The sequence below is a fragment of the Podarcis tiliguerta genome (assembly GCF_965153285.1).
Source record: "Podarcis tiliguerta genome assembly, chromosome: 1".
NCBI classification, from domain to species: domain Eukaryota; kingdom Metazoa; phylum Chordata; class Lepidosauria; order Squamata; family Lacertidae; genus Podarcis; species Podarcis tiliguerta.
In genome coordinates, this window is record NC_139534.1 from 53,116,929 (window position 1) to 53,144,025 (window position 27,097).

The 27,097-nt window shown below is 45.5% G+C and overlaps 3 protein-coding genes across 10 annotated transcripts; 2 read left to right on the top strand and 1 right to left on the bottom strand.

The window, feature by feature from the left end:
* The first annotated feature begins 283 nt into the window (after positions 1 to 283).
* On the top strand, positions 284 to 8,801 carry LOC310680132 (glycine N-acyltransferase-like protein 3). Of its 8 annotated transcripts, none has more exons than XM_083446400.1 (6): positions 284 to 373; positions 966 to 3,828; positions 4,260 to 4,367; positions 5,371 to 5,497; positions 5,852 to 5,981; positions 8,296 to 8,801. In XM_083446400.1, exons 2-6 carry the CDS (start codon positions 3,562 to 3,564, stop codon positions 8,705 to 8,707), a joined length of 1,044 nt encoding a protein of 347 aa, XP_083302526.1. In that variant the 5' UTR covers positions 284 to 373; positions 966 to 3,561; the 3' UTR covers positions 8,708 to 8,801. The 8 variants fall into 8 exon arrangements, with proteins under 8 accessions (XP_083302526.1, XP_083302528.1, XP_083302527.1 ...); XM_083446402.1 differs by having other exon boundaries at positions 306 to 2,167; positions 3,643 to 3,828; XM_083446401.1 differs by lacking the exon at positions 284 to 373 and having other exon boundaries at positions 781 to 3,466; positions 3,643 to 3,828.
* Positions 8,802 to 11,467: 2,666 nt separating this feature from the next.
* MTCH2 (mitochondrial carrier 2) lies at positions 11,468 to 25,462 on the bottom strand. Its single transcript, XM_083446580.1, has 13 exons — positions 25,230 to 25,462; positions 22,711 to 22,795; positions 21,667 to 21,773; positions 19,683 to 19,709; positions 19,350 to 19,406; positions 17,684 to 17,741; positions 16,897 to 16,948; positions 16,620 to 16,679; positions 16,143 to 16,236; positions 15,592 to 15,639; positions 15,029 to 15,096; positions 13,297 to 13,372; positions 11,468 to 12,777 (listed from the first exon to the last, which is right to left on the bottom strand). Exons 1-13 carry the CDS (start codon positions 25,314 to 25,316, stop codon positions 12,691 to 12,693), a joined length of 906 nt encoding a protein of 301 aa, XP_083302706.1. The 5' UTR covers positions 25,317 to 25,462; the 3' UTR covers positions 11,468 to 12,690.
* On the top strand, positions 24,123 to 25,223 carry LOC310680215 (phospholipase A2, minor isoenzyme-like; the record flags this gene model as incomplete). Its single annotated transcript, XM_083446581.1, has 1 exon — positions 24,123 to 25,223. A coding segment is annotated over one exon (564 nt), but the record flags the coding sequence as incomplete, so codon positions are not given.
* Positions 25,463 to 27,097: the final 1,635 nt, after the last annotated feature.

Sequence of the window (27,097 nt, forward strand, 5' to 3'; positions counted from 1 at the left end):
TGGCGGCAGCCGAAGTCTTTCGGAAGGACTCGGGCTGAGCCTCGGCCGGCTATACTTATTGTAAACAGAGGGGCGGGCGGCGCTGCGTTGCGCGGATCTGGGCTCTCAACTCTTGTCCCAAGTAGCGGCCTGAGTCCAGTCTGCGCCTGCGCGTTTTTCTTTACGTGCCTGTTGCGTCTCCCTAGTCTGCGGGGGAGCTTCTTGCCTTCGTACAGGAGCTACGGAGTCTGCAGACAACGTAGGAGTAGTCATTTCATACTGCTAATCGGCTGTTGTAATACAAAAAATGTTAATACTGCCTACAGTGAGTATAGAACAGCAGAGCAACGTTGCACACAAAATCCAACATACTGAGATACCTGCTAATACCAAGGTTACAGGTTTGAATGATCTCGGTATGAGGGTATATTCCTGCATTGCAGGGGGCTAGACTAGATGGTTTTCCCAGTAGCGATGTATGGAAGTGAGAGCTGGACCATAAAGAAGGCTGATCGCTGAAGAATTGATGCTTTTGAATTGTGGTGCTGGAGGAGACTCTTGAGAGTCCCATGGACTGCAAGAAGATCAAAACTATCCATTCTTAAGGAAATCAGCCCTGAGTTCTTACTAGGACAGATCCTGAAGCTGAGGCTCCAATACTTTGGCCACCTCCTGAGAAGACTCCCTGGAAAAGACCCTGATGTTGAGAAAGATTGAGGGCACAAGGAGAAGGGGACGAGGATGAGATGGTTGGACAGTGTTCTCAACATGAGTTTGACCAAGCTGCAGGAGGCAGTGGTCTGGTCCATGGGGTCACAAAGAGTCAGACACGACTGAACAACTAAACAACAACAATAGACTAGATGATCCATGGGGTCCCTTCTAACTCTGATTCTATTATTCTATGCTGGGCTACATGTAAAAAGAAATGCCAAATCCTGTTTCTGCTCTAGGTCACGAATATTCCCTTTCTCTCTTAATTACAGAAAATCTAAAGGAAGAAGCATTTCTCCCCATTCCCCAACATAAGTTTTCCTTCCTATTGGTTTGCTAATGCAGAAGTTCTTTTCAATGCTTAACACCCTTGAAGACCATTTTTGACAGCTTAGGGAGCTGTTTGTCGTGACAGGTTAGTGTGTTGGCTGCAGCATGTAGGTGTGTCACATTAATGCTCCCCATGCTCTTCCCGAGGCTGGAAAGGGGTTCATTTATGTCTAAAAACTGTGTCACCAACATGAAAAGTTTGGAAAGCTCTGCCCTAGTAATTGCACTTTGCATTGCATCTTTACAATGCAATCCTATATGCTCCATTGAGTTCAGTGGAAATGACTTCCAGGTACGTGTGCCTAGGCTTTGTCAATTTCCTCAGGATAGCTAGATTGCAAATAAAAGGGTGGTGATTAAATTATGAGTGTCTCAGTGATTACAAAAATCATGGGAAGTGAGTGAACTAAAGACAAAATGTAATTATGTAAGAATTTTGCATATTTACATTTTACATACTATAGTAAGATTGTGTATAAAATTGATCTTTTTATTTCTATATATCCACACATGGCTGATATTTTCACTAGATAGATGGATAGATATAATTCAAATATATTGTTGTGCACTTTTTAAAGTAAATAAGGGTCCTTCTGAGAAGGCCTTGCTAAACATGTGTGACCTTTGGAGAACACCCCCCACCTACATTGCATCATTTGCAGGTTTTGTTCATTTTCTGATTTTGTCCTGATCCTCGTTTGTCCTAGATGGCTGCTGGCCATGAATTTCCCATTTCTCCAGCTTCAGTTTTTTCTGCTTTGTTATTTACAGTCTCCTTCACCTTAACTAGGATGTTAGGGGTGTGTGTTTTTTAATAATTAACCAATAAATAAATAAAAATACATGTTTGACAGGGACAGGATAACTGTTTCCAAGCTAGGTTGAACCATTTCCCCTGTGGGCTCAGAAAATGTGGGAATGAATCATTTGTCTGCTGCATGAGAACAATCTGGCAGAGGACTCTCCACCTTCTCGCTTCGCCCCTAACTGCCTCTGATGACTGTGTAGTAGACTGACAAGAGGACTCTAGCCCTTTCCATTGTACCTGGCAGGTAAGAGGCCCTGCTGAAGAAAATATTTCCTTTCCCTTTTGCAAGGTCCCCAGAACTGGATCCAGAAACATCCTCATATCATTTTGCAGATGGTAAGTGCCCAATTAAGGAAGAGATGGGAGCACTACAGAGCTCCACACACCACGATTAAGTATTTTGGTGTTTTTAGTTCAGATCTAAGCTGCCTTTCTAGCACTGACAGCTGCTGCTTCTCCTGCTAGGTTTTAATATGATAAGTTATACTTTTGCTTTTTGATATATTCAACAAGGTTGATTTCTGCATATCTGGGTCTTGCTTTGCCGTTACAAAGAAATCTGATTGTGCCAAGGGTCCACACTGGAGCGAGAATCTTTTATTGACTGGTGTAGGGTTGTCAGACACACAGGAAAAGCACCTTATACCTTTAACAGCTGAGTAAGAGAGAATTGGGACAGATGCCGTTCGTTATGGAGAGATAAGCAGAAGACGCATTGGCTGATGCACACATGCCCCAACCATGTGCAGATAGTAAAGGCCCAGGACCCTAGCTCTAAGGGCAGTCCAAGTCCTGTGCTTGGCATTTGGGAAACACTGAACACTGCCGTCGATGCTAGCGCACCTGCAGAAATGTTATTCCTGCATGAATGTTGTGTGACAGATGCCAGTGTAAATTAACATGAAAGGCAATCGATGAAAGACTTGAATTCTGAAATTTCTCTAGAGTGATCTGGTGCTTCCTTCCTCCACTTAATACATTGTCCTCCTTTCTTCTGTTTGAGAGCACTTGGGAGAGTTTAGAAAAATAAGATGCCATTTGATTTACTCTCTATTCCAAAATCCAGGAAAGTTGGATGCAGGGTGCTACCAGCAGAGCATAGGTGTATTGTAGAAAGGTGGGTTAATATAGAAGCAGGGGCATAGGAAGGGGGTGCGAACCGCCCCATGTGTCATCCCGGAGGCGGTGACAAAATGGCACACCGTGGGCGGCAGCACTTACTGCGGGGCCTGGCCTGCAGTGTGCCTGAGCCAGACATCTGTCCTGGGAGTGACGCAGGGGCTTGGGAGCCTGCACTGCCTGAAACAGCAGCATGGGGCTGGTGTCTGCCAGACGGACATGCTGGCCACCCCCCTGGGTGGATTGCTGTGGCGCCCCCGCCACTCTGGGTGCCGGAGCCGCTAGCTACACCCCTGCATTGAAGTAGCTCCAGGTGATTCTCTCAAACAAATGAAGGGGAAGGCCTCAGGAACAAGCTAGCTTGCTAGATGATGTCCCAAGATGACTTAGTCAAAAGTTATTTTGCCTTGGACTTTGAATTCATCAGGAACTCCTGACTCTGTTGAGACAGAACCCTGTTACTGATCAAGCTGTTACTAACCTTGAATGCACTTACTCCAATTTCCAAGTGCCCAGGTGAGTCCACCTTTAAGATCGGGGTGTGAAAGGAGGCACAGCAGTGCCATTTTGTACAGCTCATTGTCTGTGTTCTGTGGCATTTACCCAGTCATATGACCCAGGTAAATCTGAGACCAGCAAACTTCTACATCCCAGCATCATTAAAATGTGTGTTGCTTTTTCTGCCATGGCAGATTTTTGCTGAAAGGGAAGTACAAGGGAAGGTTAGATCCTTTCACCCCAAGCACCATTGGTCTTTGTCTTCATTTCTGGAGCATCTAGAGGCCCAGCCTACTCTGAGGATGCTGGTGTTAGCCAACAAGGATGAGCTTCGAGTACTGAAGAATGAGCTGAGGAGCTGCTTCCCCGAATCTCTAAAGGTGAGATGGCCTCTGCTCTTTGCCAGGCAGATGCAGAACCTCTGCTTGGATGATGATTCCAACCCAAAGCTTAATGTGAACACCACCAGGAGCCCAGTCTGTGACAGATACCTCTTTAATCCAAGAATCTGAGGGAAGGGGGTAGTGGTTTCTTTCTTATCCTTTAGAGCTGGAAATGTCAGGAGATCAAGGAACTGTGCTCTGGGCACAAGGGCTTTCCAGAAAATGGCAGGTAAGGTTGGGTTGGCAATGTCATGACTCATGGATCAACTGACCACTGACAAGGTTTAACGGCAAGGCTGGCCACAAAACTGACAGGCGACATTTGAAAGAAACCAGGAACACATCTGAATTCTTTTAATGCTCCTGTTTCTGTTACGTCAAGATAGCTGAAATGGCCGTGCCGTGCCCCCTCCCTCTTGTCCCACCAGGTCCATGGGGCTGTGCTGAACGTGTGTCACGGCAACGCTTTCCATCAGGAGATACTGGTAGATTCCTGGCCCAGCTTCCAAGTGGTCATTGCACGGCTCCAGAGAGAGGTACTGCTGTGATGGGACATCCAAGAGAGGGATGTTTGTCTTGGTTCTGTGAGTAGCATCAGCAAAGGGCTTGAATTGTGAGGACGAAGAAAGCACTACCAGTGGGAACAGAGAAGGCAGAGGCAGGCAAAGCCATAATTCCCTGCCCAGTCTGGCAGAAAGTGAAGCAAATAGCAATAATGTTGCATGTTAGCCTTAATCTCAATTTAGTGCTGATAGCTTGATAACTTGTACTTATGCTCTCGTAGTGTAGCAGTGTGGTGCACTGTTGCTGGAGCAGCAACATGTCTGCCCCATTATTTTTAAAGGGGGATGATGCACACGTTTACCCAAGGGAGAGTACAGCCACATACAAAGAGTCATAGTGGGGAAGATGGGATTGGGAGATGGAGCATTCCTGGTGCAGGAAATTCTCTGTTGCCAGGGTGCCAACAACACCCCAACAGGTGCCTAACTCCTTTGCACAAGTACTTTCCACAGCAGACTCATAAATGAGGTATGAGCTGGGGCATATTTTCCTGGCAATGAAATATTGTCTGCTGAATGCTAGGGAAATGCTGTTCTCTACATCAGATATGCTAGTGGGGGGAGTCATTTGAGCCCCCTAAAACAGAAAAACTGTTAAAAGAAAAACACTTAATTGGTTTAAAGCAAGGGTGGCAAACACCCAACCCAGAGGCCTGATCAGATAAAAGACCTTCCCAATATTGGGAGCAGGAGCAAAAAGAGGGGAGAAATTAAAAAATGAGATTGATCATCTAAGGCTGGATGCAAATTGCACCTCCATCATCTGAAGAGGGGTTTTTGCCACTGATCAGATGAGCAATCTGATGTGTGCTTTCTGTGGTTGCCTATGTCTTGCAGAGGGTTTGCTATGATAAAAAAAATCTTAACCACCTGTTTTAAAGCTTTTTACGCCTGCTCTTTAGATGAAGACTCCTAGGTGGGCTAGTGTGTGCAAAGGAATGACCTCTTCCCATCTTTCCTGCTTGTATTTGCCTAGAAAGTGCCTTCAGAAAGAAACTATTTTACCCAGTCTTGTGCAGTTTTCTATAAGGACCTGGATGTCTATGAGAAATTGGTGAAAGATTCTGATGCCATTGATTGGAAACAAGAATTCTTACTTCAGGGTAAGACACCTCAACATCCAGTTCTGTGCATGTGCCAGTGTTACTAATTTAGAATTCTTAAAAAAGGAATATTGTATGCACAAGTTTTAAGTGTGTGTGTGTACTTTTCTAAACTGTTTCAGCATTGGCATATATATTTAGAGAAGTGTTATTGTAACCTGCTCTGCATCTGTGGAAGAAAATCTTAGTTTTGGTGCTGCTGAAATCCTCTTCGCTAGTCAGAGCAAGGTTTACTTGAGGTGATCACTGTTTTACCTTTCCCATAATCATATAGAGTTGTGGTCTATGCTTCTGTGACTTCTGCCCGTCTCCTCTGAACACCTCAATAATCCCCTCACCATTTTCCACACCCAGGTCTGCAGGATGGTGTGTATCAGACATCTCAAAACCTAGCAGCTGCCAAGCATTTCTCCGCAAAGCTGGTGACTCGAACCCAGGTTTTTCTTGTGCAGAAACCCTTGAATTTGTCTTCTTCCACACCCACGTATGTCACACTCTATGACTCAGGGGTTGCAGGTAGCAAGCAATACAAGGAAGGCCGGAGACATTTGCCAATGTACTAGTAATTTAGAGCATGGTGCCCACTCACTGGAGACCTGTAACAGGGGAAAATATGTGCAAGAGGAAATAAACTCAAAGCCAAGAGGTGACTCTTATGCTAGGCAGAGTTATCTTTTCAGGAAGAAAGGACAAGGACCTTGGCAGTTGTAACTGCAGAAAGACTCCTCAACATTTCTGATTTTTTCCCATAATTCAAATGAGAGATGATCCCTGTTTTTTACCCAGGTACTCTGCAAATGCCCAAGGACACAAGCAAGGTGATTAGGAGCAAGCACAAACAATGGCTGGCTAGTAAGCCAGTGTTTGTGTATCTCTGTAAATCATACATTTTTCTCTCCATAACACTCACTTTTTTTCTCCTAGAAAGTAAGGGGAAATGTCTGTGCGTGTTATGGAGCGAATGCCTACGGATGGCGGGGGGGTCTGCTGCAGTCGTGAGCAGAGGATCCATGGTTCCCCTTCCTTCCCTCCTCCGTGGCTCGCTTTGAAACAGCAAAGCGGGAGAGGAGCCGCTTACACAGGTGTAAGCGGCTCCTGTCTGGTTGGCTCCTTTAAATCAACCATGCTCTCTGTCCCCCTCTCCTCCCCACTTAGCTCGCTAAATAGCAGCAAAGCTTTTCAGCTAGCCGAGCCGGGGAGGAGGGAGAGAAGCAGAGCCTGCTTGTTTTAAAGGAGCAAAGCAGGAGAGGAGAGGAGCCTTCTTCCCTTATACCCCTCTCCTGCATTATTAGCAGCATCCTTCTCCACACACCTCACGTGTGCTCCTTGTCCCTTGAGTGCTTTTCCTTCCCTCCCCACTTAAAACGTGGTTACAAAGCACGGATCCACATGGATCCTCAGGATTTTTGCATTGGGCTACCCCAAACTCACCATCAGATCACATATATGTGGCCACAACATGAACCATAAAAATCATACATCCACTGTTTCATTTAAAATATTTTTTTCCTTGTTTTCCTCCTCTAAAAACGACGTGCGTGTTATGGTCAGGTGCATGTTATAGAGCGAAAAATACGGTATTTGTAGGCTTTACAAAAGGCAGATACTTAGTAAGGTTCATCCGGGCTACTGGAGAAGTCCTCTGTAAAATGGTAAGGGGAGGGGAGGACATTCAACTGGGCAGGCAGTGAGGTTAGAATGTAACATCACTGTTGATAAATATTACAATAAAGGATTGTGCTTTCATAGGGTTAATATTCCTGAAACATTTCATCTGCAGAGTGGGATCAACTTACCAAAAGCATAGCTGTAGTTTACACTATTATGAGTCCACTGGGCTAATAGCAGCTACACAAGGTAATGAGCTCCTCTGTACTAAATCTTTGCTGGTACTATATCAGGCTTCCTCAAACTCGGCCCTCCAGATGCTTTTTGTCTACAACTCCCATGATCCCTAGCTAGCAGGACCAGTGGTCAGGGATGATGGGAATTGTAGTAGTAGTAGTAATAATAATAATAATAATAATATTTTATTATTTGTACCCCGCCCATCTGCCTGGGTTTCCCCAGCCACTCTGGGCGGCTTCCATAGAAACCAAAAATACACTAAAATATCCCAGATTAAAAACTTCCCTGAACAGGGCTGCCTTAAGATGTCTTCTGAATGTCAGGTAGTTATTTATCGCTTTGACATCTGATGGGAGGCCGTTCCACAAGGCGGGCGCCACTACCGAGAAGGCCCTCTGCCTGGTTCCCTGTAGCTTGGCTTCTCGCAATGAGGGAACCGCCAGAAGGCCCTCGGCGCTGGACCTCAGTGGCCGGGCAGAACGGAGGGCCAAGTTTGAGGAAGCCTGTACTAAATATTCAAGATTTAACTCTGTTGCAGCAAGTACAGGAACAGACGACATTGGTGGCATTTAATAGTCTCATAACAATGCCACTCATCATTCCCTCTTAATTAATTTTGGGAAAATGTAGCCCAAGTAAGGAAGTCAGCATAAAAACTGGGTCCCTCGCTAATAACGGTAGGGAAGAAATTTAATAAATAATAAACTAGCTAGGGCCTCCCATTCTCCATGACCAGAGATCAAACAAGCACCACCATGTGCTCGTAGATCTAAGAAAGCCACAGAGGGCTCAGTTATACCTTTTGTCATGTTAACCTTCAGGTGGTTGCAGGGCATCCCAGCTCCATCTGCAGACTTCAAGCTTGACACTTGGGTGCTGGAGCTGGCTGGTTCATTGTGCCTTAAGTGTTACTTCTGAAGGTAGGCCTTAACCTTTCTTTCCTTCTTCAGGTCAGGATCAGAGCTGAAACTCTCATCCCTCAACACCACTCATGCTGCCCTGCTGAATGAGACCTGGAGTGTAGGCGGCAATGAGCAGAGTCTCTGCTATCTGACTCGGCTAATCAACTGCTTCCCTAGTAGTTGCCTTCTGGATGCTGGAGGATGTCCTATCTCTTGGGTCCTGCTGGATCAATTTGGGTGCCTGACCCATGCTTTCACCATGCCAGCACACCGTGGCAAAGGCTACATTCAGCTGGTGATAGCAGCACTAGGCAGGAAGCTACAAAGCCTCAATTACCCAGTCTATGGTGATGTCCTGGAAAACAACACATCAATGCAGAGAGCCCTACAATGCCTTGAAGCCAACTTTACTAGTTGTTTTCTGTCCTACGACCTGCATACACCCATTTCTCTGCTGTGACAGGCTATTCAAAAGCTCTGTCAGTAAAAAAATAAACCAGTGGTAGCAGAAACAGATGGTTTAAATGAGAAAATTCATATATATATATATATATATATGCTTTCGTAGATTTTCACGGGTACAGGAATGCAGATTTTGGTGTCCTCGGGTGTCTTCCCGTGTAAAAGTTGGGGTGTCTAGGCGACGTTTCGACGAGGTCTCACTCGTCATCTTCAGGCTGGTGCTTTCGGCTTCTTGTTACTGGAACAGAGCAGGATCTCAGTGTTTGAGTTCCTATAAATACTGTTGAGGAGGTGTGGTGTATAGCCTCCAATGTTCTGGGCAGAGAGGAGGTTCCCAGGTTAGTGTGCCTTTTCTTCTTTTGTTCCTTAATTACTTGAGGGATATCTTGAGTGATTTCTTGAGTGATTTCCTGAATCCCACTTAGGTGGGTCATTAGGTGTGGATTAGTTGCTAAAGCCTTCGTGTCTTGAACTCTTGAACTTTGTGAAGAGTTTTTCTGAGAAGATGGCTGTACTGCACTTGGTTGTGCTCTGGCTTGGCTTCGTGTATAGGGGCGAGCTGTGGTTTTGTGGCCTGTGCCAGCCAGATCTGTGTAGGGATTGCAGGGGGGTGCAGCATCAGGAGGTGCCACCAAAAGAAGAAAAGGCACACTAACCTGGGAACCTCCTCTCTGCCCAGAACATTGGAGGCTATACACCACACCTCCTCAACAGTATTTATAGGAACTCAAACACTGAGATCCTGCTCTGTTCCAGTAACAAGAAGCCGAAAGCACCAGCCTGAAGATGACGAGTGAGACCTCGTCGAAACGTCGCCTAGACACCCCAACTTTTACACGGGAAGACACCCGAGGACACCAAAATCTGCATATATATATATATATATATATATATATATATATATATATTAAGTTGCATGAAGTTTCAAGAACTAGGTTCACATTTAATAATCTGGACACAAGCACATTGGCCCTACAGTTAACATCTAAGCTGAATCAATACCTTTCCAGCTAACACCGATTAGATCCAGACCTCATAGATTTGATTTTCACCGATTTCATCTGTGCTCCCGGAAGAGTTGCATCCCAGGGTTGCTGGGCCACCAGAGGAAGTCTGAAAACTTTTGACAGGTTTGAAGCCTCCAGTTGGCTAACCTAGCAGTACTGCTCCCTGTTTATACCCTGACAAATCATTTCTGTAGACCTCTTGTAGAGGCTCAGTAAAGTAATAGAAATGATAATGTCTGTAAACAGAACCTTAAAGGAAGTATTGGGAGAAGCTATGTGCAATCACTGCAGATAACTGTTAAGGCATGTGCTATACAATATTTGACTTTAACACCAGAATATTCCAATTAAATTATATCACATTTGTAAAATGCACACTGTTTGGCCCGAGTACCAGCAGAAGATACATAGGGCCAGAGTCAACGAACTGGTCCCCCATCAGAAGAAGCCCACACAGGAGTTCTGCTAGCACAATAGGGCTTTCTCCTCGTGCCATGTGCCCCCTGAAATTGGCTCATAGGGTGGGAGGTTTTGAGAGAACAGCATGTGGTGGGAGGAGAGGAGAGATTGGTCTGTCTGGCAAGCAGAAAGAGTGACAGAAGAGTGTGAAGCTCAATTCTTCCCATAGCTTCTAGTATTCAGCGCAAGAGTGCACTTCCAGCAGTATACCACAAGGGCTACTGTTGGGAGCCCATTTCTCATACCTGTTCATCATTGCTGAATGACAGCTTCAAATAACAACTCAAACTTTACTGATACCAAGGAATAAAATAGCTACATTTGAGCAAGTACAAAGTATTATCTGGGGCATTAAAAAAACCCCCACAAACCCACCCAACAACCCTGTAATAATGCATTTAGCTGTTCTAGGAGCCAAGAACAAGAGGTCCTACCTAAGCCTGGGGGAAGACACACATTGTCTGGTACAATGTTAATAGTTTACTGGAAAATTGCACAGGTGTGTGTGCGTACTCTTAGTACTTGTGGGCAATTCTCTGCATCATCTTCACTCCTGTCCTCTTTATCCATTTAGACAAGATGTTTCTTACTCCAGATCCAAAAACATCTGAAGGGCACAACTCCCATCCACCCCAGCTAGCATGACTAATAATCAGTGATGATGTGAGTTGTAGTCCAAAATATCTGGTGGGTACCATATTGATGAAGGCCAATTTAGGCTCTTAGAAATGTAAGTATCTTACCTGTACTACTGGCCCCACCAGCAGTGGATATGCAGCTGCTTTTGCATTTCATGACATTATGTTCACCTATGTTCATCACCCTAATTCATATTCATTATTATTTATTTGGTCACATACTAGTGCAGTTCGATCCATTCATCCTCCAAGAAATGGCGGCCTTGCTCCAATCCACAAACCAACAAGCCCCTAAATGCCATCTAGAGTGAGTGTAAGATGAGAGCTAAGAAAGAAGAAAAATGTGGCTGGAAATGTAACCCCCTTTTATAGTTTGCAAATGAGTGTACAAAATACCCCTGTCTAAAAGCTACATCTTTAGGCAGTAGACAAATATGGCAAACCGCCACCTCCGTCCCTCACAAACCCAGCATTTCTTTTTGGAGATGGTAATGTGACGTGAGTAGCAGCAACCATGCTTTTTTTGTGAAATCATGGAAGGTCCAAGAGCGAGTAGCACAGATCGTACAGGAATGAGGACAGGGGGCTAACCTCACCCTCTTCTGCCTTAGCTGGCTGGTTTGTACGAGAACAAAAGCCTACAGGAATTATGCCTTCTGGTTACACTGTCTACAACTTTATTAACAAAGAATGCTAATAGAGACTTTCCTAATAGCATACTGAGTTAACACGTCACATTCCGCACTGCCAGTGGTTTCACGGTCATGCTTTCAAAGAGCAATTTTGCTAGGCACAGACACATAAGAACTCACCTCTTCTAGAGCCTCTTATGGCCAATATTCTGCATTTGACACATTTCAATCCTCTTGGAAAAACACTTTCAGAAGACAGTTGCTTTCTATCCCCCCCCCCAGTTTGTTCAGAACCCCTGAAACAGTAGCAGATGAGATGCAGGGACTTGTTCCTCAGAGTGCCCCAACATTTCGGCTGTGGAGGCCCGATTCACAAATTACTGTGACCAGAGAGAGGCCAATTTGGATCACGATATGGAAGCCGTCACTGTGTGGGAGCCTTGTGCACACCACCTCTTAATGGCCAGACTGGGTCATTTCCACCACATATCTGACTGCTTGCAGTGGCTTGATTGGGTAAGGGGAGGAAACCTGCCTAATCCACATAGTGAGCATCTGCCCTGAAACACCCCCCCCCCATGCAATGGCAGTGTGAAATCATTTCAAGCAACATTCTCTGTGGTGGCTATCACAAGAGTGTTGCCAAGGAAATTTAGAGGCACACTCCAGATCTGCTTGGTGACAGCATACATGCTTGATTTGCCCACCACAGCTTCCATAATGCTTAACTCCCTGCACAGCAAAGCAGGGCTAGCAATTTGCCGGCAATCTTTTCATGCCTGAATATAACAAAATGTTTGAAGGGGAGAAGGCTAAGAGCTGTACTGTCTGGGGACAGGAGGGAAAAAAATATTGGTCCACTTTCCCCCAGCAACCCACAGTAGTCCTGGGATGGTACCATCAGAAGGTAGGAGCTGGGGAGAAAGATAGCATTCCCATCAACACAGACATCAGTGCTCTTGGGAAAAGGAAAAGAACTCTCCACATTCCCAACAGAGTAAGCCGTCTTTTTTTTTTCTTCCTCTGACAGGGGTAGCTTTCCTGTCATCCTTGCCCCTGCTGCCTTCCACCGATCTGAGAGACGGAAATGAAACTCCCCCCATCACACTTGTCATTAAGTCATGCTCACAGCCAGGTCCATTGCCCAAGATTAATTTGATTATTTTTCTTTTTTAAAAAACTGTATAGAAATCAACACACTGCCATCATTCTGTGCATCTGGAGCGGCCACAAGAGGCCCAGGGCTCAGTGAAATCTCTTCTCTTCCCACACATACCGCTTCCCTGCAGGCACCTTCCGGAAAAACAGGCTGTTCCCTCTGCTCATGTTACCCTGAAAACACGAGGAAAAAGGAGGCATGAGAGGGAATGCGAATAGAGACTGAGACTTTGGGGACAGAGGTCCAGCATCTTGCCAGCAACAAATACAGAGGGGTCCCCCCCCCCTCCTATTGAGTGTCAAATTCTGTCAGGGGCAATCTGTTTTAATTGGAGTGGGGGCAGAGTCTCTCTTTCTCTCTTCTTTCCTGAAGAAAGAAAGAGCTTGGAGACGGCTCCCTATTTCAAGGCTCTCCCAACCATAAAACTAAGCCCCAAGAGATGAAGCTTGCCCACCCTGGAACATCAACACTTGGTGTGGCAGCTGGAATGCACCCAGAAGAGGTGAGGGCACCCCAAGCCACACAGTGACATCTTGGTCTGGCATCCTTGCTTGGGAGGCTGGTACACCCAAGGGCCAAAACCCCTGGAAGAATTGGAGAGGGGGACTCTGTATTGCCAATTTCCTCTCCCACCCACATCAAGGGCAAGATGCTATGGTCCTCTAATGAAAGGGTAGACAAGACAGACATACCTCCCCCTGTAGCTGGCTCCAGCAGTGTAACCAGGATGAGTAGGCTGGGGCATAAGGAGGGAGGCCACCAGCGAGCCTGAGAAACAGCAAGAGACCAGGGTCATTTACCAAAACGGCTCACCAACAATATCCCATGTGCAGAACATGCATTTCTAGCTTCATAGTCACTTGGGAAACAGTAGCCCAGATGCAACTTCTAGACTAGAACAATTACTTCAAAGAACATTCAGGCTGAGATTTTACATTAAAAAAAGAAAGAGAGTGAGACAGGTCTGAATCAATGAGCAAAGTAAAAGGTCTGTTCCTTCTAGATAAAAATGCATTTGTACACCAGCAGTTCAGGCTTGCAGCCGGCGTACAGCTTCTGGGTCATGTGGCCAGCATGACTAAGCCGCTTCTGGCAAACCAGAGCAGCGCACAGAAACGCCTTTTACCTTCCCGCTGGAGCAGTACCTATTTATCTACTTGCACTTGACATGCTTTCGAACTGCTAGGTGGGCAGGAGCTGGGACCGAACAATGGGAGCTCATCCCATCGCAGGGATTCGAACTGCCAACCTTCTGATCGGCAAGCCCTAGGCTCTGTGGTTTAGACCACAGAGCCACCCACGTCCCTGCACATAGCCATAGTTAATGCTTAAAACCATGGTTTAATGCGAGTTTAACCATGGTTTATTGTGAAAGCGCAGTGGGCTCAGAAGTCCTTACTTCACTTCTCCTCAGCTTCTGCCTGCATGGGGAGCAACAAACCACAAATCCTGGCTTGTTGTGGCGTCTGAAACACAAGGTTTGTGGTTTGTTTCTCTCCAAACCAAGCAGTAAGCCCATAACATGCTCATTCACATTAACTATGGTTTCATGTGATGCATGAACCAGACCTATAATTTAAGTATTTTCTCAAGAGACTCCACAGTTCTCAACATCCTGTCTCCTTGTGGCCAGAAGGTACATCCCAGTGTCTAACCCAAGCTTCCTCAACCTTGGCCCTCCAGATGTTTTTTTGGCCTACAACTCCCATGATCCCTAGCTAGCGGGACCAGTGGTCAGGAATGATGGGAATTGTAGTCTCAAAATATCTGGGGGGACAAGGTTGAGGAAGCTTGGTCTAACCCATCAAACAATGAAAGAATCACAATTTTCTACCTCTGTGTGATCAGACTCATTAATAAAATCAACACCCATAAACCATGTACTGTAGTAAGATAAAAATGAATAAAAAAAGCTTGACAACCATGGGGAGAAACAGGACAGATCCCTTATTTTCTCTTGAGATTGGAAATCTATTGAATAGACCTGTAGTGTCCACATGAATTTAAAAATATTTACTGGATTTGCAGATAACCACAAGATTGAAAGCCAGGTTCAAATTTTTAGAAATCCTTAGCTGCATCTCCAGCCACAACTATTTTGAACATAGGCAGGGCACACTGAAGGAGATGGCTCTTTGACCACTGAACTTTTAAATTAAACCCTTAAGAGCTATTCTAGGAGACTTTCCATGTCAGATGCTTTATTTTCAAGCTCTGCGGGTTGTGGTACCTAAACACTGAAAAGCAGCTGCTGAAAATATGAAGAGAACAGATGCAAGATGCAGCACATTGCTAAAACTCTCATTGCTTCATGAAGGAAAGGGACCTGACAAACCAAGACTAAATGAGACTGAGCTGCTTGTATTATACATTTGAAAACACACAATCAAAAGCCAAGTTAGAGAAATCAGACTCTGTACTCACCCACAACTATTAATGGCCATCAGGTTTGAGACGAGCACAAAGGGGTAAGTCAGCATACTGGCAAAGAACTGCAGATACAATACAGCAAAATACACCAATGAAAAGAGTCCCTCAGTTTTCCTTCACAAGCCCCACCCAGCTGATGGCCTCTTAATGGCAGAACCTTCTTAGAGCTGCAGTTGCAGGGAGCATGCCTTAGGCTAGAGAGAAGGAGCTCCACAGGGCATGAAGCGTTATTGCAGTCGCGATTCTGTTTCAGGACAGGAGTTCACAGCAATCACGAAGCAGATAAAATGAAGCGGCTGGTAATTGTTCAGCTTAAGCCGAACAGTAGTTTGAGCCAAGCAACAGCACCTACTTAGGAGCTCAGCACTAGAGATCAGACGGATCTCACAGGTATTGAACAGAGATCCTGAGGTGTACGGCTTGCAAGGCTTCTTGCACAGGACATCACCAGCATCACCCCCAAACTTCAGGATGAAGTGCTCATGCCTACGCTCACATCCTCAGGACACAACCCGCCCCCTCTTCCCACAGGAAAGAGAAATGAACTATACACTCACTCCAGTGACAGCCTGAGAATAGCTTTTCATCTCAGTCATGGTGGAGACCTAGAAAGAAGAGAAACAAAATAACTGACCCCTGTTCCTCAATTAAGAGCAATCATTCCCAAATCCATCATAATCCCTGCACTGGAGCAAAATCTGAAGGAGCTGCCTGAAAGTACTAGATGTAATGGAGGTAGCAACAGGCAACCACATTCAGAGGCTGGGGACAAAAAGGATATACACTGGTACCTCTGGTTGTGAACGGGATCCGTTCAGGAGGTCCAGCAGTATCCCCAAGTTTTCGCAACCGGAGAGACCGCTTCTGCACATGTGCGTGCGGCGAAACACTTCCAGGTTTGCCATTTTCACAACCCGAAGTTTACATTACCTGAGGGTAACCTAACCCGAGGTTCCACTGTATTGCTCAGGAGGATGTGCAACAGGACCACAATAGGGACCCTTCAAGCTGACCAAGGCTAGGGGAGGAAACCTTTCATACCTGCCTACCTGAGCTCAGCACTCCATTGTCTACACCCCATACATCACACTACCTGTAGTCTACTTACCCCATTCTCCAGTGCATAGGTATTGATGAGGTAGGCCAGCATGTTACAGAGCCACAAGGACAGGATGTCCCCAAGCAGGCGGGGAATAAGGCCCCTGGAAAAGGAAAAAAACTGATAAGTGAGAAGGCCACATACTGCCTGGAAATAACATGTTACATACATATGCACGCTTCCCTCCAGTGTGTGAGGCAGAAAGTCTGGCTGTATTTCCATGATGGGAGGCTGATCAACTTTAGTGCAAAGCACAATGTTACACATTCTCCCAAGAAAGATCACAATCTGCTTAAGAAAACCTGGGCTGAATTAGACCAAAGTTTCAACTAGTTGAACATTCTGCCTCCCACGAGCTCTGGCCATAATTGGACTCGCCCTCTGTCCCTCCCTGTTCCCCATGTCCCCCATGAACCAACAACCATGGCAGGTACAAAAGGAAGTTCACCCCCCCCCAAACACACACATACACAAGCAAGTACTCACGCAAAAAATCCCAAGATGCCCTCTTCCCGGTAAATGGTGACAAAGGAGCTCAACACCCCACTGAAAATTAAGAAAGAAATTCATTTACTCTCAGAAATCAAGAAACGCGTGGCTCTCCCTGACCCCCTCCCCATTTTCAACTTCAACGATGACAGGAAACCTCTGTGCTCACACACTAATTGCTCCCTGGCCTCTTTTTAAGTTCTCCTACAAAAAAGGCATTGGCCTTGTGGGCTAAAGTCCAAAGGAAGCCGCCTGGTCACAAATATGCACATACCTGTACTTGGTCTCTCTGCCAATGAACTGCACCATACACCTCAACGTGATCACTGAAGGACAAGGATGGAGGGAAAAGGGAAATGACATCAGCAAGGATCCTCCCCACTCTCCTTCCCCTACTCAGGCCAACACAGGAACACACTACTTCACCACTCTCCTAATTGAAGCTTAACTCAGACAGGACAGATATGCTCCTGGTTCGGGAACAGGGGTTCAACCACACTTAAATGGAATAGAATGCCCCTTGAAAAATCAGGCTCATGGTAAGGAGCTATGACCTTGGATGCCCAAGTGACAGCTGGGGCCAGAATGCCTTTGCCTAGCTGACACCAGTGTGCTAACTATGCCCATTCTTTGTCATGACAACACTTGCCTCATACACATCACATTTGGATTACTGCAATGCTCTCTACATTGGGCTGCTTTTGAAAGCTACAATTGGCAGAATGCTGCAGCCAGCCTGTTAACAGGGGCTGCGTACAGGGACCATGTCACCCCCTTACTGAAGCAGCTGCACTGGCTTCCAGTGTGTTTTGACTCATTTTGTTAGGCACCTTCAGCTGATTAGGAAAAACGGAGTATAAATGTCATCAGGAAATAATTACATATCAGATAATTGATCAAAGCCAGCAGTGTGTAAGATGGATACCCGAAGCACAAAAAACAATGACCATGAAGGGACCTGAATGTAACAAGGAAAGGCTGGTGAATGACTTTCCTCTTTCTTGTTGCCAGAGAGGTAAATGTGTGCTGGCAGTGACCAAAGGGCTACAGCCCCCACTTACCATGAAAAGGGTGGGTAACTAGCGTAGCAGCAGAACGTGCAATCATCTCTTGAGAAGTCTATGACCAAAAGGAATGGCAAAAACATCAGCAGAAAGCCAGCCAAGGAAATGGCAAGATTTAAAGTGGCAGAATGCTCCCCATCTGACCAGGTTCCACTAAAGCGCCTAATGGCTGTCACTTAGTGTGAGTTACAACTCGAAGCATTTGTGTTAAGAAGCTGCACTTTGAGATTAAAACTGAGTTTATAATTCCTCTACCAATCAAAGCTAGTTTCAGCCGAGCCACAGGTTTCAACTCATTTAGAGACAGTGCTTTGCTCTATTATCACGCTAGGCACAGACTTTCCAAGTGCATCCTATTGCCCACTATAGCACACTGGAAGGGCTCTTTCTAGGTGCCTCATCTCTCTAGTTCTAGGACTTCTGTGCCTGGATGTACACTCCCCTTTAAACAGCTTGCAGACATCCTGTCATATTGGGTGGGATTCACCTAACAAACTCATCATATACAATGTGCTTTTCCCCCAGTCTCCTCCTCCCCCCCCCATGGAAGCCAATGCAAGGATTCCCACTCACGTAACAGGACTTTCCCTCCCTCTCCTCTTGCCACATCCTCCTAAAATCTGCTCTGGAGGATTGAGAGAACCCCCAGGACAGTGCACAGTGGGAGGAGAGAATAAATTGCTCCTTCGGGCAAGCAGAACCCTCCTTAATGCTGGCTTAATTACAACCCAATATTGCATGCTTAAAGTCACTTATCCTGGCCTCTGCTCACTGATATGGAACAAAACTGGCAGGCTGCAATGTGGGACACTTCTGCACCATTGCCAGGCACCAACCAAGGGCCCCATAGGTTCTAAAACAGCCTTTCTCAACCTGTGGGTCCCCAGATGTTGTTGAACTACAACTCCCATCACCCCTAGCTAGAAAGGCCAAAGCTCAGGGATGATGGGAGTTATAGTTCAACATCTGGGGACCCACAGCTTGAGAACCGCTGCTCTAAATGGTTCCCCACTGCCTGACTTGTCTTTGCCACCCAGTCATTCACCTCACACACCCTCCTGCTCCCCCAGCATCTTTTAGCAGTGGGTAGGTGGAAGTGCCTCTTTTGAAGGGGAGCCAAGCTTGGCTCCTATTCCTGGAGGCTGCCCATGTTAATTTATCCAAAACACAATGCCTGATCAGTTCTGTCAGTGAACTGTCACCATTCAACCCTGGCACCTGTGCATGTGAAATCCTAATACATCCGAGCTTAAAGTTAAGGTAAGGGTACCCCTGCCCGTACGGGCCAGTCGTGTCCGACTCTAGGGTTGTGCGCCCATCTCACTTAAGAGGCCTGGGGCCAGCGCTGTCCGGAGACACTTCCGTGTCACGTGGCCAGCGTGACAAAGCTCCTCTGGCGAGCCAGCACCAGCGCAGCACACAGAAACGCCGTTTACCTTCCCGCTATAAAGCGGTACCTATTTATCTACTTGCACTTAGGGGTGCTTTCAAACTGCTAGGTGGGCAGGAGCTGGGACCGAAAGACGGGAGCTCACCCCGCCGCAGAGATTCGAACCGCCGACCATGCGATCGGCAAGCCCTAGGCACTGAGGTTTTACCCACAGCGCCACCCGCGTCCCTATACATCCCAGCTTAGCCCATGACAAATGAATCCATCTCTTACCTCCTTAACAACTTGTTCCAAGGAGGACGAGGATTCCTTGGGGCTGATCCCTGGGTCCTGGAGAGAAAAGTGAGCATCAGAAGTCATGGGGTGACGGCATTTCCAGTGCTGTCTGTAGAAGGCATCTTGTTGTGCTGTCTAATTCTGGATGGAAGATATTCTGGAGAACCCCAGAACTCCCAGAGAATGCACTACTCTACATACCATCTGATACAGGCAGCAGCCACCTCCCAATACCCATGAGCTCAGGGAAGGGAAATAGAGGAGCAATCACTTGGGTGGGAAAGGGAGAAGCAACTCATGCAAACAAATAAAAGTTAAGAACCTACTTACCTCAACTTGATCAGCTTCCTGGCAGTGCTAGAAGTAGGAAAACAGAGAAAAATGAGCCCATGGCTTATCTCCTCATTCTCAGCATTTTAAGCATACGTAATTGTCTTCGCATTTACTTTCCCATTCCCACGATTGGATTGCAAGAAAAGGTGTCTAATAAATTTAATTAATAAGAATAAGAATATTCCATGCTTCTATATTCAGGTAGGTAGCCGTGTTGGTCTGACACTGTTGAAATATATAAAATAATAATAATAAATGTCCAGCAGCACCTTAGAGACCAACTAAGTTTGTTCTTGGTATAAGCTCTTGTGTGCATGCACGCTTCTTCAGATACAGTGTATCTCAAGAAGTGTGCATGCACATGAAAGCTTATACCAAGAACAAACTTAGTTGGTCTCTAAGGTGCTACTGCACAATTTTTAAATTTTTAAAATATATTTCAATATTCCATGCCGTCTGTCTCAAAAATGTCCTCAAGATTGTTACTTGAATTATTCCCAATGAAAAGAAGGTACATATTACTTCTCGTACTCTTATTGCAAGCCAGCTGAATTTTTGGGAAAAAGTAATACATACTATATTTTTCCATGTATAAGACTATATTTTCCCCCAAATTTTTAAAGTTTAAAATTGGGGGTCGTCTTATACACAGAGTGTTTAAAATATTTATTTCTTAATTTTGGGCTGAAAAAATAAGGGTCCTCTTATACATGGGGGCATCTTATAGATGGAAAAATACAGTACTTCCGAAGGATTTTCATATACCTATAAAAACCTGCATGTTACTCTGCAACTATTATCCCACAATATGTTCAGTGATTTCTCCAAGATGTATCAGATGTAACAACACTACTTATATATCTATGAGTTATACAGGATTCTTCACAGATTAATTATTGAAAGCAATGTGCATTTGAGTCATCTGCCAATCTAGTTCTTCTGTGTAACTAAAAGCAGAGAAACAGCCTTAAAAAACCGAAACTGCTACTTACAGGTTGGCACAACCAAGTGGCCACAGTAGCAATCCAGGCAGTCCACAGAAAACAAGGCTAAACTAAATTTAGATCAAAATGGTGCATCCTATAAATAAACAGTTTTGATGCTTAGAGACCTGATTGTATGGTCAAAACCATGTGTCGTATCCAAAATAGTAGTTCTGTTAGTGCAACAGAACTTCATCTCACTCTCCTCACCCGTGCACCCTCCCCAAATCTGCTTCAGAGGATGGGGGTAACCCCCGGAATACATTTAGAGGATGCATGGGGAGAGGAGAAGGAAGGGAAGTTCTGCTGCACAGCCAGAAGCCCTTGCACTAGCAAAATACTTTGCTGGAAACCACCCCATGAAACTGTCAAGTATCTTGCCATTCACTCTCAGCATCAATCACAATAATTATTGGTAGCAACCAAAAGGTCTGACTTGCAAATACCTTTATTTGGAACTGTTGTTGGCTTGGGCCATAAAATGCCAAGCTATGCTTTGGTGCTCTAAGAAAAAATTTTGTCTGCCAAGGCTTTAAGCTAGTTTACAACCCCTGTGTGAATGCTGAGTACATACCATACCCTGATTATTTGAATACAATTGGAAATTTGGACTTACACTGAAGAGGATGCAATTTAATGAATGGGAGCACACAAGAGAAGGAGGGGAGCAGATAAAACTTATTCATTCCATGTGGAAACAGCCCACTGTGTTTACTAAGGCTTAATCCTAGACAACTACAAACACCCTCCTCATATTTGCCATAGCAAGCATTCCTTCCAATCTCTGAAAAGCCAAAGAATGCAACTTGAGTCTAGGGAAGGCGGGAATAATACCTGAAGTTGCACACTGTTCTACAGGTGTTCCAAATAACGACTTTCACTGCCTTAAAAAGGCAACTAACACCTTATTGGCAGGGCTTAGCAGGGCATGGCTGACTTTATCAGATTGTGAAATGTTTAGCATACTAATGTTGCTATAGAATAAAATTATATAGTACCTGTAAAACCTTACTGTGCACTATAGTGCCGATAGCTCCTGAGCAGAGTCGAGGAGTCAAACCTTTGAAGAGTCCAGCCCTTCCATCAATCTTCATAATGTGTTTAGCTGAAAACAGAAGTCAATACAGATTAAAAGATAATACTCAACATTGACTGCTCACCCCATTCACCCACCTGCCTAGAGGAGATTCCAGCACTCAAAAATGTGTTTAAAAAGAAGAAGTTAGGGATGCAAAACTATTTAAAACTCGGCCTATCCTATGCTAGAGAAGACCGGGCCTGATGCCAAGTTAGAAACTTCAGTACAAAGGTCACGATACACAGCTGCAGGCATAATCTCCTGCACAGCAAAGCATGCTCATGTCCTATTTATTTCAGCATGCTTAACTGAACATTGGACTACACTTAAAATAATGTCAGCATGCACCAGAACCCAGCTTGCCCTTCCCAAACTCTGCCATCCTCTACAACAAGGAAGTCACAGGTTTCCCAGATATTGCCAACTGGTTAGGAAGTTGAACAACATCTAGAGGGTCACAGCTCCCCCATCTCTGGGTTGCAGTAACAAGTTACTTGTTAATGATCCTAAGTTTGAGTAACAGTGTGCAAGAAAGCAAGAAAGCTCAGAGCCAATAATATACAAGTCGGAGCATGAAGTGTGGCATTGCTGAGACATGCACATGCATGCACAGGCTAAATCATATGAAGGATACTTGAAGGGCAATAGGCTACAGGAAGAGAGAGGCTCAGATGCCCAAACATTGTACTTTCCTGTTATTCTAACTCTGTCTCACTGCATGAATTCAAAAGCCAATGATCATGGCTGTAGCACTGAAGCTTCTTGAGAGTTGAGACTCACCACTTCACCTATATAAACTGCCACTGTTCCAACAGTTGCAGGATCTCTAGCTAATCCTTGTACACATGAGAAGCTCTGCTTCAAAGGCATAGGCACCACCAAGTGCAGTGCAACAATTACAGCAATCCAATCCTGCTTTAAGTCTTTCTGGCTCATTCACAAATCTTATACATTATGCACTCACCATAAGCAAAGAGACCAGGCAGCTGATAGACCTGTCGCCCAAAGATATTTCTTCCCAGAGTTGGAGGGAGGGGTTCATATCCCACCTTCAAAATAAAGAGACAGCCTACAGCAACCTCTACAGTGTGAACAGCACCCCAAGGAATAACCCCAACATTCCCTAGCAGTGAACAACTACAGCTGTTCCACTCACTGGACATTTGAAAACTGAACCATAAGAGAAAATATGATCAATTATTTGTTCTTAGAATTCTATGGCTGTGCTACTAGGTTTAAAGTTCTAAAACCACTATATTCAGAAGATGGTAACAGTTTGTAGCTCACATTAAATGTCTGGGTGGTCTGCAGTTCAGCAGAAAGTCTGGCAGGATCACTGGATACCAGGTGCCATCTCTTAGTGCTATACATATATATGTCTTACTAGTGACTGTCATAAGATGTTCTGGGAATCTTTTTGGCTAAAGAACGGGAAATAAATACTTTAACTAAAATTTGGAGCTACAGACCAAACATATATCCCCATAGACACTGCACTAGTCCCCCACTTCTTCACTCCAAAGTGATTCCCCCCTGCATTTTTTCCAACCAGGTAAAGTTATTTTAAAATGTTTGTCCTTGATGTGATCTGGGTGACTCTGAAGATAAGTTTGCTGTGTTTAAATGTTAAACAACTAGTTGAGAACATGGAGCTATTTTGCTTTTTATGCTGTGAATAGCCACTTGATTTGTCACAATATATCATACTAAGCAACATGTTTTCCATAGTTTATAACTCACATTATCAAGGTCTGCAATTTAGCAAAAAGTTTTACGGACAAATTGGATACTGTGTTTCACAAGTCCAATTTACCGAAGAAGACAATGTGCTTTCTTGGCAGAGGTAGGCGGTATTTATTTTTGAGATAGATATCCCACTACATAGCTCCACATATCCTCTGTGTAGTGAATCATATGAGAACCACTGTGAGGCTAATAACAGGAAGTCTCACAATTGTCCTTTGTCCTTAAATTCTGAACCTTACATTATAGGAATTTGTGTATCCAGACTCTGAAATGCTAATGTGTTTCCCATTCCTGCATTTTTATTAGAAGGTGGATATGCAGGCTGTTAAATATTTTAACAGACAGGGCTGTTGTACCTGGGGCAGCTATGCTTTTCAGCCAATGATGGTACGAGTACAAAGCCACAGCTGGCCAAAAGCAACATGCAGCCAAATATACTAAATAAAGAAGTTCTTGAGGCTGGTACTACTGGGAGTGTCCAAAACGCTACCAATAAAAATGAGAAGAGGACAAATTTGAATACGAGGCACACATAAAACCAGCGCAGAAAACTGATCCAGATTCAGAAATCAGCCAGGCTCACAAAAACATCTGAGTGAGGTACGCCAGTCTGAAACTGGCTAAAATTAAACATTGGCTTCTGCAATGAGGGTTGTTCTGTGGCTAGCACTGGCAATTTTGTTCTCTCAGGAATGCGGACACAGCAAAAGCAGCAAGCGAGAGAAACGCAGTGTCTTGGATCTGATTTTGACCCTCTGGTGTTACCGGCACCGGTTGCAAATCCCACTGCTAGGACTCAATCTATATGGCTGCTACTGTGGAACTGGTGGTTCTGGAAGCCCCGTGGATGCAGTGGATCAGTGCTGTTTCAATCATGACTGCTGTTACCGCCACGCCAGGGTCTCCTTAAAGTGTCACCGCAGGGTAAAGTGGCAGCGGTACAAACTCTCATGCAACGGATCAGAGACGGAATGCCAGTCCACGAATATCTGTGGCAGGATGGCATGCGAGTGTGACAAGCAGCTGGCGGAGTGCTTGACAGCAGCAAAACCCCGCAGGAAGCATTCTTTTTACAACAGGGAGGTTCTCTGCAAAGGACCCAGGGACCCTTGCCCAGCCGTTCACCGCAACTGGACTGAAATTCTACCCTGGGGAAGTCTTTCCCCTCGACCAGTCTCGAGGGGGGGCTCGTAAGTAACCATTCAACTCTGGAAGAGAAGACGCTGCGGCTGCTGATTCCCAAGGGCTCCCCTCGCCGGACCCACCTCAACACCTGCAGTTCTAGGCAGCGCAATAAAGAAAGACTCAAAAGCGAAGAAATGCACTGCAAATGACGGCCCCTGCTGTCTGGATGATGCGAAAGTGAGGAAGTGGTTCCCGCGTCCCTACGAGCGGCTTTCTTTTTCCTCCGCCGGGGCGGCGGCGCTGCTGCTGCTACGCCTCGGGGCAGGGAGGCAAACAGCCGCCGCCCTGCGAAAAGGAAGTCTGAAGCAAAGCAGGGCCTGCATAAGACCAAAAGCGAAGGACGACTCCGCTGCTTCGAGGGGCTGCTGGCTACGCGGGGGGGGGGGGGGCGCTGCCATGGAAACGCGTTTGGGAGAGAGGAGGCAACTTCTTCGCCAGTAAGCGAGGGCGGGAGGCGACCCGGGGCTGCTTTGACCTCCTCCCACCCACTCAGTGCCGCCCCCTTCGTCGCCCTCACGAGCAAGGAAAACCTGCCAGGACTGAAGGCCTCACCTGCACGAGCACCTTCACGTACATAAGCGGCTGCGAGAGCACCGTGAGGCCGGAGCCCAGCAGCATCTGAGAGGCCGTGTCCGCCATGCTGCAGCCGCGCCGGGCTCCGCCGAGGGGGGTGGGGGTTGGAAGCAGAGGCTACCGCGCCACCTCCACGTGACCTGCGGTAGAGGAAGATACGGCTCGAGCCGCTGCCTCCACGTCCTTTCCCTCCCCTCCCCCTCCAACTACTTCCGGTTCCAGCTAGTCCCTTGTTTCCGCCACTTCTAGAGCGCGATAGGCCTAGCCTATGGGGTGGGGGAAATAATATTGACAGTGACCTGCAGCCTGAACTTCCGGTAAAAACCAACCAACTCGAAAGCTATGATTCTCTATGGTCGCCGCTCTATAGCTTTGCAGCTCGGTGGTAAAAAGGGTCTAGAACTGAAGTATCAGCGAGGACTACAGTTGTACGCAAGTCTACACCCCCCCCCCCGCCCCATTGAATTTCTCTTGGCATTTCTCGACGTCCTTCTTAGATATGTTTCTGACAGCCAATAAGAAAAAAAAATAGGCATTTGCGTCACACGGTAGGTGGGCTAAGAATCTTCTGACCTAAAGGTAGGAAATTGTAGATTGTGTATCGGAGTAGCCACTGCAGAATGAGAGGCTGGGAAGAAGCTGTCGCGAGAAGAGTGCACTATCCGCGCCCAGTTTTAGCTACATAAGTAAGTCACTGGCAGGCGCCGGATGTGTAGTAGAGGGCATTGAAGTCGGGACAGTCAACGAGTGTTTAATATAGTTAGTTTATTCGCCAATACGTCAGGTTTTCAGCAATCGTTAGGTTTTCTTCGCTCTGTGTACCATTAGATGCTTACTAGTTAAAATGTTCATGGCTAATGAAAACTCAGGGTTGTTGTTTTTCTTCTACTTCCATGCCTTCCTGGCAGAACTGTAGTACAATTGACATTGACTACCAAGGACTTCTTATTTCAGATCTGCTGTTCAGTAAGCATTTGCAGGATCACTTTCCTAGTAGAAAGTCTAACTAACTAACAAAGCAAGCGCCGCCGCCGCCGCTCTATTTAGTTTGCAATTCAAGTCTCATCTTACTTTGGACATCCTTGCTCTCAGGGAAGCTGCCTAGACCAAAATCAAGCATTCATTTTAAAGTGCTTTAATTATTACCCAGGAATACTACCAAAGCAAGTAATGCTTCTAGCATTTCAAAACTTCCAGCTTGTGTTAGAGAAGAGCTTATGCAATGTTGCTCAGCACCTAGACCCTTGTGCAGTCTCATCCCCACTGTAATTTTCCCTTCATCATCTCCCTTTCCCACTTTCCAGAGAAAACCAAGCCTTGTCTGTTTAATTTTTTTAATGTTGCTGGTGCACATGCCTGCCCTTTTACAAAAAAAAAACCCTAGTTCCCTCATTCTCAGAACAGCAGCAGCAATAGCAACAAGGAAAATGGAGTGGGCAGGTGAAGTATTCCCAAAGTTTTAAAACAAACACATCCCTCCCATTATTTGGACACTGAAGGAAATTTCCAAGGCACTTACATATAGGGAAGAAAGACAGGAGGTGACAGTGAACAAGGTAAAATTATAGCCACATATAAGGTGCATTTTAGTTGAAATACGCTTTCCTGCCAGAATAACTGATTTAAAAAATATGAAATTGTACTTTTCCTAGATTTTTTGTGTATTTTGGGACAAAAATAGGTAGTGAAAGAGTTACTTGACAGAAACAAATTGTAGCAGATGCTAAACTAGCAGATGCTAGTTTAATACTAAAGAGAGGAAGAGGAAAATGCATGTAGATTTGCCAGTCTGTTTCTCATTTGCAGTTCAGACACATATTTAATGTGAGATTTCTTCATTCCTTCCT

Coding starts and splice junctions, on each gene's coding strand:
- LOC310680132 (XM_083446400.1), top strand. CDS start 3,562: ATGACCCAGGTAAATCTGAGACCAGCAAACTTCTACATCCCAGCATCA. Junction 4,368..5,370: donor TTGCACGGCTCCAGAGAGAG/GTACTGCTGTGA, acceptor GTATTTGCCTAG/AAAGTGCCTTCAGAAAGAAA. Junction 5,498..5,851: donor ACAAGAATTCTTACTTCAGG/GTAAGACACCTC, acceptor TTCCACACCCAG/GTCTGCAGGATGGTGTGTAT.
- MTCH2 (XM_083446580.1), bottom strand. CDS start 25,316: ATGGCGGACACGGCCTCTCAGATGCTGCTGGGCTCCGGCCTCACGGTG. Junction 16,680..16,896: donor GGCAGAGAGACCAAGTACAG/GTATGTGCATAT, acceptor CTTAATTTTCAG/TGGGGTGTTGAGCTCCTTTG. Junction 13,373..15,028: donor ATGGCCATTAATAGTTGTGG/GTGAGTACAGAG, acceptor GCTGTTTCTCAG/GCTCGCTGGTGGCCTCCCTC.